This window comes from Notolabrus celidotus, chromosome 17 (genome assembly GCF_009762535.1).
Source record: "Notolabrus celidotus isolate fNotCel1 chromosome 17, fNotCel1.pri, whole genome shotgun sequence".
Classification (NCBI taxonomy): domain Eukaryota; kingdom Metazoa; phylum Chordata; class Actinopteri; order Labriformes; family Labridae; genus Notolabrus; species Notolabrus celidotus.
This window is the reverse complement of record NC_048288.1, coordinates 17,143,884-17,162,861: the sequence shown is the minus strand read 5'-3', so window position 1 is coordinate 17,162,861 and position 18,978 is coordinate 17,143,884. Positions and strand designations below refer to the sequence as shown.

At 41.4% G+C, this 18,978-nt stretch overlaps 1 protein-coding gene across 1 annotated transcript; it reads right to left on the bottom strand.

Moving 5' to 3' along the window:
- Positions 1-10,364: 10,364 nt before the first annotated feature.
- On the bottom strand, positions 10,365-15,306 carry bambia (BMP and activin membrane-bound inhibitor (Xenopus laevis) homolog a). The gene is made up of 3 exons (XM_034706875.1): positions 14,735-15,306; positions 12,298-12,585; positions 10,365-11,443 (listed from the first exon to the last, which is right to left on the bottom strand). The coding sequence occupies exons 1-3, from the start codon at positions 14,808-14,810 to the stop codon at positions 11,025-11,027; spliced, it is 783 nt and encodes a 260-aa protein (XP_034562766.1). The 5' UTR covers positions 14,811-15,306; the 3' UTR covers positions 10,365-11,024.
- Between the last annotated feature and the right edge of the window lie 3,672 nt (positions 15,307-18,978).

Sequence of the window (18,978 nt, the reverse complement as noted above, 5' to 3'; positions counted from 1 at the left end):
TGCCGGGGGAACTGGCACACTGACATACTGGGATCCTATCTCACCCCCTTCCCCCCAACCCCCTCATCACTTACTTTAACTCTCCCTGTCTTATTGGAGGTTACTAACCATAGACCTTCTGGAGTCCCTGAGTTCCCTTGTCTCGTAGGTTCCTCTGAGCTGCCGTAGACATCCTCCTGCTGCGGACGTTCTGGACTCCAGCTGATACGGACATGCTGGACTCCAGCTGATACGGATGTGCTGGACTCCAACGGCAACAGCTTCTACTACTCGTCTCATCACTATCACCTCTCTATCCCTCTTTCAAGACCCAACTCGGTCGAGGCATGATGGCTGTCTAACATGAGTCTGGTTCTGCCCGAGGTTTCTGCCTGTTAAAAGGAAGTCTTTCCTCGCCACTGTAACTAGCTAAATACTGTGATGTGCAATGCTCATGATGGATTGACGTGGGGTCAGACTGAGTCTTACCCTGTCTTGAAGTTGGGTCTCTGCTCATAATTTGACATAGAGTGATCTAGACCTCCTATGTTTGTAAAAGCGCCTTGAGATAACGTTTGTTGTGATTTGGCGCTATACAAATAAAGATTGATTGATGATTGATAGTTCATCAGAAGACTGCTTAAAGGAAAACAGGGATGAAGAGGACTAAAAGAAGCAGGTTGAAAATCAGTATGTAGCATAGTAATAGGAATTTAATTTCCTATACCTGTGAAGGCTTTAACTTTAAACTTTCGCTGTAACACCAGCTTCAATCTTTATTGTCTGGAAGAATCCGTCTCACCAACCACATGTTATTTTAGACCACTTCCGACTCTCTGATAGTGGTTTTTAGTCTTGCTCACTCATAGCCGCTGTCACAGAGAACACAAGCTTCTCTGCTTTCAGCCAGTAATCCCTGAGATCTGCGCTCACAATGAACACACATCAGACCTGGGCAGGCAGCTAAGCATCCAGTCCCAAGGCCACGCTGCCAGCTCAAGGTGCTCATCTCTGCTAGGTAGTGAGATTGGCCGGCTGCCAAGCCAAATGGCTTTGTGGGAGTCATTTTCAGCAGTCTTAGCAAGCACGCAAGCTTTAGGAAGTGGCCACACCTCTGCACCCTTCCTCCTGCTGCAGATTCATGTTATTAACCATTCATCATGTTACCATGGCTTTTCTGAGTGTACACACACACAAACTCTCTTATTTCAAATCCATGTATGTTTTAGAAATGCTCAAATGGAGTTAACGATTATTCACTATTAGCTAGACAGTCATCTATTTGTATCCTGGCAACTGTACAGGGAGCAGCATGTCTGTGAAGATTCAAACATCTCTTTTAACTAATCTATTAATAGACCAAAAGTAAGAGAGCAACACAATTTAAGTTTTGTACTGTGATGCCCCATAGATACTAGTATTCCTCTATTTATTTCAAATGTGGAAATACAGGTCAAATTATAAATATCATGTAAGAAGAAAATCAACTCATATTTTTACCTCTACCATGTGAATTTTGATATATCATGGAGTAAGCATGGCCACAAACTAGATGATTTTAGGCCGTTGTTGCCTCCCTTAGTGATGGGTGTGTGTGGCCTGATTTAGAGCTTGTGGTAGCCAACTATTCGACTAAATTATCCTCAAGTGTGTGGTGTCACAACAACTTTTTTACTGCTCCTGAAATATCAAACATGTTTGATATTTACGATTCCAGGTTGATGGCATACCTACAACAACCGGAGAGAGAAGCAGACTGAGAAGAGTCACCAACTGGATGTTGTATACTTAAACAGCTCACAAACATGGCAGTGAACGTGAACACAACACAAATGTACCCAGAGCCAAGTAGAATATTCAGAAAGAAGATTGCTTGTGGAATCATTCACCCATATCCTTTTCCCTGTTTTTTGTCTTTTTTTGCTGCAAAACAGAACACACTCCAGGTCAGCCATCTGACGAGTTCCCCCATGTTTGTTTATTTTCTGTAATCACATTTGATCACACAGGTTTCTGTGAGATCTTGTCTTTCTTTATCACAGCAAATGTTAAGTGTGTGAGCTAGAGGTCTTATAGAATCGACTAGTGTGAATGTTCAGAGGACTTTGATGTAAAAAAAAAATAAGTCAGGACTGTCCTTATGTTGTTCATGTGTAAACAATAAAGCTTTGTAAAGAAGGCCCGCTCTGTGGTTGGCCTAGAACTGGACAGTCTGGAGTCAGTGGCTGAGAGGAGGTTGATGGACAAACTGTGAGCCGTCCCGGACAACCCCTCTCACCCTCTCCATGATGAGCTGTGGCTGATCGGGAGCTCGTTCAGTCAACGCATCATCCGACCACGGTGCAAGACTGAACGCTTCAGGTGCTCCTTTGTGCCCACCACCATCAGACTGTTAAACAGCAATGGAGGCGAAAGACTGCACCAACAAATCTGACTTACTGCAGCAGGTAAAAGTCAAATTAAATATTTTTGCTGTGATTTCATGAATATAAGCTACTTAAAAGGATTCCAAAATAATTAGATCATAATGCAGATTTGTAAAAGTCAGAGTCCATGCTTTGTGAACAATCATTTCTGATGCAATTTCAGGAGGATCTCAATACTAATAGGTTTTCAACAAACAGAAACCAGCACATTTATTAATACCCCACTGGCTTTCAAGTCTTTCAATTAGCTTCTCTTTGCTTTTAGTCCTTCATAAGGAAGGGCTGAAAGAAGGCAGAGAGGGAAACACTGAAAAAAAACAGTCTGTGATAATTCAGGGGCACGGAACAAAAAGAATAACGTACACCCTTTACAGTCTATGGTCTTATTCATGCCATCTGGGAGGGGATGAGGGGTCGGAGGGCTGTCTGCCTCTCACAGCAGTGAGGGTTTTAACATTGTTCTGCCATCTGCCTTCAGGGGCCCCTCGGCCCTCAGCTGACACATAAGGACCAGTGAGTACCAAAAGAGGACGACAAAGGACACCACAAGATCTATCAGACCTCTGTGAAGGATTTGCACCTGACAGTTAGTGAAGACCTGCAGCTGATGGCTCCTTCAGGCCTGGAGGCGTGCGAGCCAACTGTTTGCACTGTCCTGCTGGACTTTGGTAAAAACCACTTCTTCAGGATCATTAAGAAAACTTTTTTGTATACAGATGGTGACTTTTAGCTTCAAGAAGCCCAGGCCGTCCTGTAAACATTCCCAACATTATTATTTTTCTTCTGGGGCAGATTTGTATCTAAATGTTAACAACACACAGGGGTAAATGTTTGGATGGGCGGGGAGAGTTTTCGAGGACATGCTCTGAAAGCGCAGTTTTATCCAGGGGAAGGAAATGAATTGGCCAAATATTTAGATCATGTCTTCTTCCAGCGGATGTCTGTCACCACAGAGGATGATTTGTCTCTGCAGTCATGCTGATTTGTCAATTAAAAATCCACTTTTTTTTTGTCTTCTAGGATGACAAGTTGTGTTTATTTTCTGGAATGTCTCTATTTGTTTGTGGTTAGGAACCAGTAAACAGTCTCTGAGTATCAGTGATATGATTTAGACCATGGCTGCTTCACACTGAGGCCGCCATAACAGCTCCTGTGAAGGTCCCAGTGTGAGGCAGCTTCAGCACACTATCAAAATATCAAACAAGGGGCTACAGATTTTAATTATTTTAATATTAATTTAACTGCTGGCCTATCTTTCAGTTTTAAAAAGAACACGTATGTGAGCCTTACAAAGTAACTTCACCTAACTTAATATCTGTGTATATCACATCACCATGTTTGTATATTCTCACTCACCTTAATAACACAAGCACAGTACCTCTGTTTTGGGGGGTTTGTATTATAAGACTCCTGCTTAAAAATGTAAGAAAACACATCTGAAAAATAAAAAGCACATAAGAGGACCTGTTTTTTTTTATAGTGCTCAATCTACATATATCTAACCATTTAAAACTTTAGGAACCTTGCGTTTTAAACTCATTGGTGCTCTTTAACATTGGAGTTAAGGAAGACCAAAACAGAACATCCCTTAGGTGAAACATAAACAACTCCTACCTTGTGCAAATCCTGCTTGCTTGTGATCTGCAGCAGCACAGCAAGGATGATCAGCAAGGTCCACACATCTGCCAGGAGCAGAGATGACCGTCCTTGGCTCTTGGCCATCACCAGCAACATCAACTGGTATCATTCTCATGTTCATGACTTCCGGTCGTCTACGAGTCCCGACGTCACTCTCATCAAGGATGCAGTTAGCTAATTTGACATCTCACTTTTTGCAGTGTAGAAACGAAAAAAAACAAAACACACGCTCCGTCGGCAGGAAACAGCCACGCACATTTATTCAGCAGTTTTTTGCAGTCCATTGTTGAAAGCAAACACGGTACACACAGCACAGTCTGTCTGCACGGCATTACGTTTTACCTGCGTACGTCTGCAGCTCACTTCCTTGTTCTCTCACAGAGATCAACCGGAAGTAACTTTGTAACTTAACCAAAATTACTTTTTAGCATTTTTTTAATTTACTGTAACCCATATAATATCATGAAATTTACTTATGTTGAAAGTTTATTACTTATGCATTTCAAACAATTATTTAATGAAAATTAACATGAACTTAATATGACAACTGAATATCAATCAGGCATATTATTGCCAAACCCATATGTTTTTGCAAACAAGAAAATACATCATATAGCCCATAGACTGTATAAATAATGGATGTAGTAGTATCCATGACGTCACCCATCTGTTCCTGAGCGCTGTTTTGAAGCCAATCGGCGGCAACAGCCATATTGGAAATGCAGAACTCAACCAGGCAGAGTGTGACGTAAAGAGGCGGGGTTTGAGCCTCCTAGCCAACGTCTATGTGCTCCCGTCCAGGAGTCCAGTCAGTCATGTCCTTATTTGGGCAAAAACTCGTAATCTTAATATCTTCTGAACCGTCGCGTTAGAAAAACATTCACCCCCCGTACAGTGTGTGCCGATAGAGAAATTAGCTACAAAGAGCCAATCCATTTTTTGAACCAGGCTGGAAACATGTTTAATAATGCTGCAAAGATCGTCTTTTTTGAATTGGTGTCTATGTGGTTTCTGCAGCCAGCCTCAAGCGGATTCTCAATGAATTGCAGTTTATAACACTTCCGCATGGGCTTCACAGTTTGAGATTGGAGGTTGCCACTTGGGCAGGCAACATGTCTCACATGTTTGGTAATTAGGTGTGTTGGTATCAGGTAGACCCTCAGTCTGAGGCCATGGTTCTCTGCCAGAAAATGGTAGAGGATTTGAGGATTGCTCCCTCAATTTGGCGATCAAGTCTTAAACTTGTTTTATATTTCTGCATCAAATCTATGCTGTATCATGTGCCACAGGTCTGCGTGGCCATGTGTCTTCACCTAAGCACATAGCCTGACATGCATCGCTTCAAAAATGTACGTGTTAAAACAATGCAGACTACAAGCCCAGGATGAATGGATGGATGGATTGATAGGTATCAGGAGGTGTTGCCTTCTATCTGTAGGGTTAATAGTGGAATTGTTGCCTTTTTCCTTTTTTAACAACTTTAATCGTGTGTGTGTGTGTGTGTGTGTGTGTGTGTGTGTGTGTGTGTGTGTGTGTGTGTGTGTGTGTGTGTGTGTGTGTGTGTGTGTGTGTGTGTGTGTGTGTGTTCCCCTTGGGGACTGTGCAAGCTGGTGGTTCTTGGTTAGTGTGAGGACATGAAGAGAAGAAAAGTAAAAAAAAAACATACACAGATTTGAACCAGCCTGTTCTTTCCCTGGGAGGTGTGCATCCATTACTGTGCACAGGTGTTAACAGGTTCCATGTGTGTTTACACTTCATATATTGTTCCACATGCTGCTGCCACAGTGGGTAGCAGGCACTGTTACTGCATTATGAGAGGGAGAAACACAGAGGACACAAGGCATGCTGTTCACCCTGGTGAAGGAATGTCACCCACCTGAGGACGGGGAACATGCAGTGGTGCGGGGAGGAGACAGCAGAGGTGGTTGTGAAGTTGTAACAGTGGGATTTGTGTTGGAAATCTGCATGAATAAAAAATCCACTGGTGGGTGTCAGCTTGAAGTCGCTTCAAAACAAATTGGGGCTCTTTTGATGGAGGCTGGCTGAAAACCTCATTAAATTTGCATGTGAATGCAAACAGCTTGACCGCCCAGTGCTGCACAAAATGGCCGATGTTAATGACCGTGCTGCCGCTGCTGGGTGCAGCTTTTGTTGAGGCTGAGCTGTGACTGCTGGAAATCACAGTGACTAGAGACTGTGATGTTGTGTGTGTGTGTGTTTGTGTCTGGTGGTCCCCTTAAAATGATTCCATAAGGTCCAATGCTGTTTCATACTAAACTTCCCTGACAAGTCTAAGATCATTTTGAGATGGTAGCTCATCCGCTCTCCTCACTAAAAGTTAGGCTGGTTTAGGGCAGGGGAATAACAACATAACAATGTTGGAAGCAAAATAAGTGCTAATAACTAAAACCAAGTCTCTCAACAACAGTTCTGTGTTTTAGGAAGGGGGACTCCCTTCTCTGGGTCTGATGGTCCTTCACCTGCATCTACACACCTACAGCTGTCTTGGTCTTGTAGTTGGCTAATGGACTGGGGACTTTGTTCAGGCTTGAAAAAAAATAGACTCTCTTTGCCAGCAGTCTGAGACCACCACCACAGCTACTAACCCCTTGTCCTTAACCTCACTCATCCTTGTCAATAATCACTTTTTCCCACCACTACATGCACACACACCCACAGATTCACAAGATGCCTTATAATACACAAACACCTCCTCTCATTTCACTCTTCTTGTTCTTATTCTTCCTGTATTTAGTTTTAGTTTGTTTGTTTGTTTGTTTAAATTCCTGCCTTGAACATGTCTGAGTATTTCACAGCTGTTGAGCAGTTATATCATGTTTTCATATTTTTGCATGATTATAAAAAAAAGATGTTTGTTTTTTTCTTTGTGTCTCTTGCACATGTAAATCTGGTTTCTCCCCATATGATGTTGAAAATGTTTGTATTTTTTTCCCCACATCGTGCAGATGGTGGACAAATTGATTGAGCCTCTGGTAAATAATTGAATGTATATCAAAGATTTTTTTTTTTTTTGTAGTGGTAGTATTTAAATCCTGAGCAGCGGACTTCGACTTTAAGTTATTTGATGCTATTCTATTTATGCGTGTAGTAATTTATATCCAAGGATACAAATGTTCAGCTGACTGCCGGTCACCTCTCAGGATGAATCCCACATAAGCACTTTACTGACTGATTCACTTTCTTACCTTTTGGTCTTATCATGGTGCTAATACTGTGTTCTATGTGTCTTTAATGTGTCTTTAAAAGTTTTAGCTTGTTCTAAATGCTTTAGCCTGTCTTTAGTTTATTGTATTTTGCACTGTAAAGCTGGTGAGAAACAGTATTTTGTTTCACTAAGTATGAAAATACGAAAGGAAATGACAATAAAGTGAAATCTTGAAATCTTGAATTCTGCTGGTCTTGGTCTGCTGGTGCAAGATATTTGCAGGATTCATGTATTTGAGTAAGAGGGTCAAAGTTCAAGGCACAATGTTATGACAAAGTAATATGTCCAAACTGCACACATTGTATGAATGAAAACTACTTCATTTGAGCAGTATGTACTGTAGTGAAAATAATTAGTTTGTAACTCAGGGAAGTGCAGTGATTTCCTCACCTCCCCGAGGTCACCTGACACCCATGGGTGAGCCGGCAAAGTGGAATCAGGCTAAAGCAAACAGCAGTCACATTAGGCCGGCCGGGCAGAGGACATTGTTATTATTGGGGGGGTAATAGTCCTACGAGAGGCCCCAAGCCTTGCTAATGCACGCTGCCGCTAAGTGGTTAGCTGCTAATAGTGTTTTCCTGTCCTCCTAATGGAAAGAAACGCGGGTCACCGCTCAGCACGGAGACACACACTTTAGTGAAACAGACTTTAAACTACTTACAGAATGGCTTATTTGTGGTAACCATGGCGACTTGGGAGGCCATTTGGGTGTGAACTTTTCAACCCAAGCAACCCCGGCTGGCTTTGTGTGACGCACACGCCACATAATACGCTGACTGTAGCCTCCTGCCGTGATTGCTGTGACGTTTGGACTTGTTAAAAAATGTAAATATTCAGGCAGAGTTTAGAAACTCCAGAGGAATGAGCGCGACAGAAACCTAATCCCTGTCTCCAAACAAACTGTCAAAACGGAGCTTTTAACCGTTCTGCTGGTTTCTGTTTGGGTACACATTTAGAAAGAAATCAGCCAGAAAGACACACTCTCCCGTTACAGTCAGAACTGTTTGTTCCAGATGCAAGTGGAGCAAAACGACAATCACAAAATAGCACCATTCTGCAAAAATGTTTTCCTGTGAGATCTATAACAGACCTGTCTCCTCTGAAGGGTCGGTTCATCTGGATTATTAATCTAGTTTAGAGTGTCTTGTGGATTGTTCTGTATCAAGACAATACTGCAGCTTTGCATCTTGAGCAGTATACACCACAACTGTCTTTATGGTTATTACCACTTTGTTCTTTTGTCACATCTCATCCATCAAGAGCCCACCCAGAGTCCTTTTTCATTTTTGAATCATTGCGCTCATCTCAAAAACCCACTGAAAAGTTAAACTTAAGGTGTAAAACAACAAAAACATTGACATATTTTCTTCCAAACCTCTCTTCCAAAACAGCTTGACACTAGTTTTGTGCATTTTTCCTCAAAATAGTGTTCTTGGGGGGCCGTTTTTAGCAGTGGATTGGTGCAGATTTATGCATTATAGCCATACATTTAGGGAGTATTTCTGACTGCTTTTTAACATATGTTTAATTAACTATTGTTAATGGAGTGGATGGCTAATGGTCAACTGTTGCATGAGCACTCGCTAGAATTGAGAAAGAACCTTTAGTTTTTGTGATGCACACATCTGGGTCACTTTACAACACAAATCAAAACTCAATAGTTTGCTCCTGACTGTGACTGTTTTAACTGCTTGTTTATTTGCCTGTTACTTCAGCTTTTTGATTTCTAATTTTTGAGTTAGCATTTATTCTGATTTCTCCCGACTCAATAAAGGTTGAATGCATACATTTCAAATTGAGTCTAAGGTAATGAAAAAAGATGTTATAACGTTACAGAGTGGGTGGAAGCTTCATGTCTGTGGTTCTGAAAGGGGGTCTAGTGAGTTATTATTACTTAATTACTTGGCTGTGTTAAATACTTGGCTTTGATTGGTCTAAATTGTACACCAATGGTGATTCATTCTCAACAGCAAAAGTGACCCAAGGGACAACCAGATCACACTCATCCTATCAAATCAATACATTGAACGGAGTCCGGCTTGCACATTTTCACCTCTGCCTGTTGACACTGTGGTAAAAAGGTTAGTGTCTGTATCAGGCTGGGGAAATAATGACAGTTAGTGGGCAAGGGTGGGAGATCAGCCTGAGGAGCCACTGGACCCCAACCATCTCTGATACAGAAAAGTGGAGCAACTTCCTGTCCTGCAACCCAGGCAACAGCTACAGAGCTGGTGAGAGCAGGGATTCATCTTGTTTCTATACTGACTTAGCCTGTTCATGGGTAAGTAGTGTTCTGTAGTGACAAAAATCCCATCCTGCTGTCTTTTAACAGTGACCTGGAACACTGAGAATCTGTGTTTCTGCAGCTCACTACTCAGTCTGATATCTACCCCATGGCAACTATTTGAACAAACAATCTTTGTGCTGGTGGTCTAGTTTGCTTTTGAAGCTCATAAAAAGGGGCATTAATGTCAATATCAGTCTGTTTCATAACCAGCTAAAAACTTCAATGGAGCTTTAAAAGCTACATGACACGAAGAGCAAAGAGCAGTCACATTTTTCAAGCTTTGGCACCAGAGTCCAGACTTTGGCTACTGTGAGTTTGTGTAATAGATGCAGAAGAGTCTTACTCTAACCAGAGACACTGAAATCAAACTCATGCGGCCTGTCACTCTGCTGAACACGGGGTCATGGACTGTATTTTCATGGAAAAAAACAAAGTAGGGGAGGTGCTTACTGGCAATTGAGCGGGTTTAAAGTAAATAGCACAACTTCCAGAAGAAATTCAGCCAATGAGAAGAGAGAGAGATAGAGAGGTATTTGAAGCTGAAACGCTGACCTCTGAAGAGGGTTCAACACTGACTGACAGATGTAGACACTCAGCTTTAAAACAAGGCCTCACTGTCGCCTCCACCACACACGGCAACACACCAAGGCCACACTACAACCAAGCTCCTGTCAAACACACCTCTGTATCCCTGATTTTAACTAGATCTAACATGTTATATGCCAGAGTTACACAGTCGCACAGTGTTTTGTGCATGAGCGGCACATTTCTCAGTGTATTTGTTCAGGAAAAACACGAGGATGAATCGTCACATAAATAAAAAGTCATTTTAATGGAAGTTTTTTCTTTCACACTCACAATCAAGCTTATAGTCTGATCACAGAGAGATGTTGGACATTCACCCAGAACAAGACACACAGCGGTCACTTTTATCAGACAAAAATATATATATATTTAAATCTTTACATTAAGCTTGAATCATGAAACGTACACAGAGGAGTGTGCACACCTACAGTCAAACACTGAATTTTTTTTACTCCTCAAACAAGTCCTTTTTTGTACCCTGGTGTCAGTGTAAAAATCTTGTTTTAAGCAACAACAACTTTTTTGTTTTTTTTACAAATGTGCAAATAAGACAGATTTGGAATCCTTCAGCGCTCAGTGTAGAAAGTCCAGGATCCTCCAGAGCAGTGACGGAGCTCTCACTCCACCTCAATCCTGCCCGCTCAAGTTTAAATACAGCTCTTCGTTGCCTTGCTCTTTCATTTTCAAGTAAAGTGCTCCTCTAGCAAAAACCACACGGCATGAGATCAGTCTCGTATTTTTCGCCACTGGTTTTAAAAAAAACGACACAAACCCAGAAGTCCGATGGACGAAAGAAAGGGAATGTCTCTTAAAGTAAAAAAGCAAGAGCCAACGATTGAGCGGCAGTCCTGGCTGTTTGTGTCTCAAAGTCCAAAAGCAGGAATCATACAAACTCCAGCTTGCCATGTCCGCTGTACATCCCCCAGTGCACCAGAGACAGGATCTTATCGTTGCCCAGGTCAGCCTGCCTCATCTTATCGCAGGTCAGGCAGCAGTTCTCGTGTCCTGTCACTGGCACCATGCACTCCAAGTCCAGTTTGGCCACGTGACCCTTCTTGGTGTGGTGGCCGTGGAAGCTGTAGTGGAGCCGCGACAGCATCTGTTGCCGCTGATCCTGCAGGCGCTTGTTCTCGCTGCGTAGCATTCTCAACGCCAGCATGATGAGCAGCACCAGGATGAGGCCGCCTGCGATGGGGACGGCGATCACTGCTGCCCGGAACCACACTTCTTTCGCCGAGGCCAGCTCCTGGACCCGCGTCACCAGGTTTCTGTTGTTGCTGTCTGGCTGGTACCGGCTGTGATCTGCACACACAGAGAAAACACACACAGGTCAAGTTTGGCTCCATATTGTAACACACAAACTGAAGCACTATGGAGTCTTAATTTGAACATCTTTGAACACATGGCTCTTAATGAGAAGCTTTCAAAGTTTCTTAACAGTCGTGCCAGTAACCACAGAGAGAAAATAAGACACACAGACGAGAGCGAGGAAGTGAGAAAAGGCAGCAGAGCCAAAAACAAATGAGTCACCTTGTCCCGACTTAGGGCCAGAAATTAATTAATAAATAAACTATCGTCTGCTCTGGTCAGGGCCCACAACACAGAACCCCCCACAGGACGGCTCCCCTTCCACTCACTCACTCTCTCTCTGCTCCTTTTCATAACTGTACAAGCTTATATTTCTACCCAACATGCAGTCTTGTCAGGGAATATTCATTCTACGAGGCACATTCCTCCTCAGTGGGAAAATTACATGGTGCACACATAATAAAAAGAGGGAATATATCTGATCTCTTTCCAAGTGCTTAAGGTAAACTGGCTGCTCCCTGCCTTCCCAGGCGCAGAGCTGGAGCCTATTAAAAGTCAAACTGAAGTTCTCTAAAGCTGGGAAGTAGAAAAAAGGGAGGGGGGGCAAGGGTGGCCTGCATGTCCATAAACAGCAAAAGTGTTTGAAGAACCCTACAGCTCCACGTATTGCTTCTGGACCAGGAAACAGGAAAATATTGAATATTTGCAGAGGAGGAATCGTAAAAAAATCTCCCCAGAGTCCATTCTTTTTTAAAAGCAGTCAAACAGAATTTCATATATCAGTTTCAGTGAAAAGCAAAACATCCTGACAGTCTTGGTTAAAAGCTCCGTGTGGTTCTGTCTCTTACCTGTTGAGTCCCTGGTGTGGGCCAGGTCGTGCAGACCTCTGTAGTTGCACATGTCATCGTGGCAGCACTCCAGCGTCGCGGCTGAGGCCCCACTGAGGATGTCAGATACTCTCGAACTGCTGCTGCAGACATCTGCCGCGTTAGCGATGGGGTCTAAACACCCGTGCGTGAGGGGAGAGTTCGCATTGAGTGGGTCCAGGACCTTTGTGAAACAGGCGTTCAGTTCTGATTTGCACATGTATCCGGTGGCTACGCAGTGCGGCGCGTCACAGTAACACCTTATTTCTCCTGGAGATGCAAGGAGGGAAACAGAGGCAGGGTTAGAGAAATGTGTGCATGAACAACTTTTAAATCAAACCTTTGAGTGCAGCATTTCAAGTGATAGTTTGACAGTAAAGTGACCATGTAAGTGTCTTAAGGGTCTTTATTTCAGATAAATTATTCCCCTGCTTTATACACAAATCAGTAAGCTTCAATGAAAATGATGGAGAGGTTTTGTTTGTGGTGAGGTGTCTCCTCTGCCCTGCAATAGACAGCCAGGTGACTTTAAAGACCTCATGGGAATGTTCCTCTTTTACATCCATTTAGTAAATATGCCTTCAGTTAAGAGCTCCTCATGCAAAATGCTCCTTTTTGTTTTCAGTTTAATAAAACAGGAACTGTGCAGCTTATAATTAGTGGTTTGTTTGCCAAAGTCAATTTCTTTCAACCCAATAGGAAACTTGTAAAGAGGGAGGGAGAGGGGGGGCCGGAGCGCGGCACAGGAGTCTCCTCTCCCCGCCGGGTTTGCACGCAAAGCTTTACTTGTGGTCAGGAGGAGAGCCTGGGGTGGAGGGGAGAGGGGGGGCAGGGTGCAGTGAGGTCTCATCTAAAAGAGCTTCCAGCAACCTTATCATTACGGCTGCCTGCTTTGACACGGGCCCACTCATTACTTCATCCCAGGCTTCTTATTTTAGAAAAGCAAAAATGTAGGCCAAATAGCTGCTGTTAAGAAAGAAAAACATATCTTCCAATTTATTTTAAGAGCTTTCTTTTAGGGGTTTTTTTCCATTCAAAAATTCTGTGCTGTCTTTATAAGAGTATGTTTGGTGCGAATGCTGACTTTTCTGAAGGAAAACAAGTTAAGGAAAAGTGAAATATTGGGCATAACTCTTTCATTTAGGCAATAAAAGTCACATTAAGAGTCTCAGTTGAGTTTCCATTTGATGCATTCAAACTCAGGAGCTAAAAATAAAGCAGTTTAAGCTCCAAACTCTGCGCTACAAGCATTTTTCCCTCTCAGTGGTAATGTCCTTTGAATGCACCAACATGCAGTGCAGGGGCACATTCATCAGATCAGTGTTTTCCCTGTGAATGATTGGAGCAGCAGGGCCCGGGCAGGTCATTTGGAGAATATTTCATTAGAGAGGAGAGGCCCCTTTGTGGGCTGAGGGTGGGAGGGGAGGAGGAGGGAAACGGGCAGAGAAATGAAGCTCTTTAGCCCTGCTAAGGTCTCTTATGAATGGCAGCTTGAAAAGTGAGTTACTCCTTTTGGTGAAACATGGCTGACACAGGGACGCAGGGTTGTGTTTGGGTGTCCTGGAGAATTATACGCACTGTTACAGAAGCTTGGCTGATGTTTTGTGTTAATAGAAAAATACTACAAAGGGTTTGATGTTGAACAGGGCATGACTGTAGTTGGAATCACTTGGGTGCAGAGATCTGGGCGAATATAGCCAAAGTGGTTAAAATTTGAAAGAAAAGTGTGAGGATTAAAAGATTGAGGGAGAATTTAATAAAAATGAGTAAATGGGGAGAATTGATTGTGCTTTAATAAAACCTGTGTGACTTTTTCATATTAACAGCATCTTTCTGGTGACTTGAAGTGACTTTGAATTTGATTTGCTTATTAATCTAACTCTTATCTTGTGTCCCCTTTCAACGTTACTCTCTTTTTTATTTAGCATACCTTATCTCAAATGTAGACACTTCTATATATCTTTGTTTTTCACAAAAAGCAACTTAAATTGTGCTATATCAGATGTGTGTGAAGAGATCAATGTTATGGGGCAGGTGGGATCTTAAGGGTGTTTTTGTTATTGTGTTTTATAAAATCATCCACAGAACTCTGTTCCAACTACTGCAAGTCACAAAACCTACTGTGTGTCTGTCTGTGCATAAAAAACCCAATAAAGAAACTTTGGAATAAATTGTGCTAAATCTGTGAAACTGAAAAATCTAGGTAGCTTTTCATCATAAAAAAAGTCCTTTAATAATGTTGAATGAACATTGTATTTGGTAGATTCTAAAACCACATGATGTTTTGGGAAAGGATTGCAGCTAATGTTGAAGTTGGAGATAAAAGCTGAGTGAAGTTCACTCTTGTTTTATCGCAGACAAATACTGTTTTTGAAGTAGTTAACAAACATGCCCTGCCTGCAGACCAAAGTCTATTTACCTTTAGTAAGAAGAACAGCCATGGCACAAAGTTCCAGTTGAAGCCAAATGGAAATGAAACTGGACTGGCGATCCATTTACACCAAGTTACTGCGCAGAAACCTCCTCGAGAGCCTGGATCCAGCAGCAGCAGGAGCAGCAGAGATTTACATGGAGCTACAAAAGAGGCATTCCTGTGCAGAAAACACGACAGCTCACAATCCGATCAGAGGCAAGACTTCACGAGAATGACTCCAAAGTGTGTCCTTCCCCGCATGGAGACAGAAAAGTGAAGTTTTTTAAAAGCGATCCGACATTACTGGAGGACGTAAAAACACAGCGTCTTCTTCTTCCCGGGAAAAAAAAGTGAGTTATACTCCTCTTGAAGGGATGAAATGTGGCTTCAAGTTGTCACGGCTTGTCCTCCTGTGCCTCTGTGTGTGGACGGTCACGATGAAGCATCACTTTTGTATTCCTGGACGGAGAAATGTTTGATAAAGTTGGACAACTCGGCTAGACCAAAGACTGCACGCAGACTCCGGGCAGACGAGATTTAGCAGAAGAAATAGCTGTGGTCTGTCAGAGCTCCGCCCCCTCGAAGCTGATTGGCTACGACAAGAAGAGAGAAGTTACGCAGAAGACGTAGCGACTGTACTTCCGGTATGACTTTCCAAAATAAGGTCAGGTGAGCTTATTTGACTTGAACAGGCATTTCTGTCATGTCTAAGTAAAGACAAGGAAATGCAAACTATACATGTTTTTAACAAATGATTTGAAGCTAAATTCTATACTAGAAATACAAAAAAAATACACCATTCAGAATGGAAAACATGAATAATAATTATAGTCTGTCTGTAAATATACATGTAGACATATAATGCAACAATTCTCCAAACAGAATTCACATATATTTATTAAGTTTATTATTTAACTACTATTTTTTTAATGTAAAAACTTCCTCTGCTACTCACCACTGCACTATTATCATATTAATATTAGTCTGTACATATTAGTCATGCCTTTTTGTTTGTTCTTTTGTATTTATATCAGATGTTATTGTTATTATTATTATATTTTTGTTTTTATTATATTTTTATTTTTATTTGTATGCCTTATTATACCTTGTACAAAGAGAGCACAATTTACCAAAGTCAAATTCCTTGTGTGTTCAAGCATACCTGGCCAATAAAGCTGATTCTGATTCTGATAATAATACTTTATTTATATAGAATTTTTCAATACAAGTAACAAAGTGCTTTAAAGTGGGCAATAAAAACAAGAAGAACTGCAAAGCACAATGAAGCGACAAATAATAAAATAAAAGCTTAAATAACATACAAACGTATAAAACTGACCCTTAAAATCAGAGCTTAAATTAAATAAAATTACACAATAAAAGCTTTCCTGTAAAAATGTGTCTTGTGTAATGACATAAAACACAGGACTGACTCTGCAAGTCTGATCTTCTCTGGAAGGCTGTTCAAATGTAGGAGCCCTGACTGAAAAAAGCAAAGTCCCCCTTTGGTTTTCAGTCGGGTCCTTGGAACAGCTAACAGAGCACTGCCAGAGGACCATGTTATCTGAGAAAACAAGCTCTTTTATCTTGATATAATAACATAAATTAATATGTTATGGTTGTTTTCCTGTGGTAATGTGATAAGTAAGTCAACAACTCGAAAATAAATGTACTCTTTATTGTGAGAGAGCTTATATTATTATAATGCCATAATTAGATAAATTGGGAGAAATACAAATCTTGATATAATGATACATGTATCATTAAAAATAAAATAATTAGTCTAAATAACATATGGATGCATATGCATTTTCACTTCTGTAGATTTCACTCAGTAGGCTATTCCTCCTTTTTAAAAATCGTCTCAATGATTTGTAATCTTTCTTAATAGTTCATGTTTTGGCTGAGATGACCTTTTATTTTGAAAACAAGTCTATTCCGTCTAATCCGGCTGTTACTCCCAAACTTGATGGGTTGAGTCCCGGTTGAGTCATGTCAAGCCAGCCTTTTCATTCATGCTCCTTTATTTCCATAATACCATATTCCATATGTCACTATGGGATTCCACTGGTCCTGGTAGCAGTCACCACACCCGGGCAACAACTTTCCATTGACGCTACTTTCTGATTTATGTGTTGTTCATTTTTATTTATGTAGCCTATTTAAAATTAAACGTAACATAAATGTAATAAAGACACTCTTTGTTAACACTGAGAACACTTGTCTTTTAATACCCATGCGATTAAGTGAGTGAGAAAGTAAATAAATAGTCATGGCTCTGGGAAATATAGATTTTTCCCAAATTACAAAGAGTTTATGAGTTACCATACATGCATTTTTTTCTCCAAATTGTCCTACAGCTTTATATGTGTGTTCATACTAATGTCCATTTCATATTCCATGTATAACACATGGAGTGATGTTTCCGCCGGGTCAGGCTGCGTCCTGCAGCAGCAGTTTTACCTGCAGCGTCATCTCGCTGGCAGCCAAGTTGACGCCGCGCTGAGCCGCTTCCCTTCAGGCTACCAGACGACTGCTGCTTCTGCTGCTGCTGCTCCTGCTGCAGGGCGGAGCGGACAGAGACAGACGTTTAGAGAAAATTAGCAATCCAAAAAGGCGCATGGCGCCACAGAGACGACACACAAACACACAGAACGTGCACGCGCACGGACACAATTGCCCTTAACAATTGACCATGCAAAATACCACGTGCACGCGCGATCCGTATCAGTAACAGCTCCCTTTCATTTATAACCAGTCCAACTAATAAATAATAACGTGTAACTTATTAATCTTTCTATAAACTTTATTTAACAATATCAAATGTAACTGATTCTAGAGCTATTTAAAAAAGAGGACTACTAGTACACTTATGTAGCCCTGTATAAAATCATTAGGTTACAGTGCATAAAATCCAATGTTAAAAGTATAACAAGTAGTTGTATTAAAAGTTCATAATATGTACAAGAGAAGGTTCATAAGATTTAAAACTGGTTAAAATAAGTTTTAGAAAAGGGGAATAAATATAATACTTTCAGTTTAATACATTTGACTATTTACAGTTATACGATAAAGTATTTACAAAAGTTTTAAGTTCATTTAAAACATTTGTGATCAAGAAGAGGACGAGAAATCTGAAGAGGAGGAGAAAATGTATCATCCTTCAGAGTTAAAGAGAGACATAAGGTGTGATGAGGACATCTACACAGTCAGAAGGGGGAGGGTGTCGCCCTGTATAAAAGCATTAGGTTACAGTGCATAAAATCCAATGTTAAAAGTATAACATAGTTGTATTTTCTAAAAGAGCTCAGTCCCTGTCCCATGGTATTAACAACTCTAGTTTTAAAACTACATGGGACGTGGGATACACTTATATTTTCATCTTAGCAGTGACAGCAGTCTTATATCCTGGGGGGGTCATTACGGAAGACCGAACCTGTCTCCCTGCCTGTAGAGGTAAAGCCTCTGAAGGCCGGGAGAGCCCAGCAGACAACAGGATGAGGATACTGCTTTAGGGAACAGAGAAAACTACTCTTTGCAATTACCGTAATTATGTGCAATTCTACTGAGGCGCCAGTCCACGACGGGCGTTACATCCTTTATTTACAGACTGCTGAGGACTGCAAAAACACAGGGCAGAAGCCATGAGAAACACAGGTTTCAAGATGAATTATTGGTCATTATGGGGAGAAATTACCTCCTTTATTCTGAATCAGTTTCTGTGATACTGGGTGTGGGCTATAGGGAACACAAACCTCTTGTACTTTAAGGTGCTAAGTTTTCTATGCCTCTTATTATCAGGGTATTACGGTATTACTAAACTAAACACCTTATTGAAATATTGTTGATCCATAACATTGCAGATCTGTGCTTACAGTCTGTGAGCTGGTCCTATGTCTTATAAAGTCTGTCTTTACATTTACTATACAGGTAAATATCGCCCTCTGGTGGCTAAAAGTGGTATGTTGTTTTCTCAATCTTTATTTCAGAACTGTCTTTGGCTCTTAAAATAAAGTAGATTACTTTTTTTGCTTATGCTGGGCCAAAAGGCTGTTATGACCAAATGGGTAGGAGATGAACCTCCTTCCATTCATCTGTGGAAATCATTGATATCAGAATATATCTCTCTGGCCCTTAAGCCCCATCTTGCACTGATGTTGTCACTGACATGTTGACTGTGTTGAGTGTTGTTTGTCTGTTTGTTAGTGTTAGTGTTAGTGTTTGTGTTGTTTATCAACAAGCTGGTACAC

Bases quoted from the DNA above. Each gene is read 5' to 3' on its own strand.
- bambia (XM_034706875.1), bottom strand. From the start codon at position 14,810: ATGGATCGCCAGTCCAGTTTCATTTCCATTTGGCTTCAACTGGAACTT. The intron at 12,586-14,734 runs GTAAATAGACTT...TTGCATCTCCAG, and splicing joins GGCTGTTCTTCTTACTAAAG to GAGAAATAAGGTGTTACTGT. The intron at 11,444-12,297 runs GTAAGAGACAGA...CTGTGTGTGCAG, and splicing joins CCACACCAGGGACTCAACAG to ATCACAGCCGGTACCAGCCA.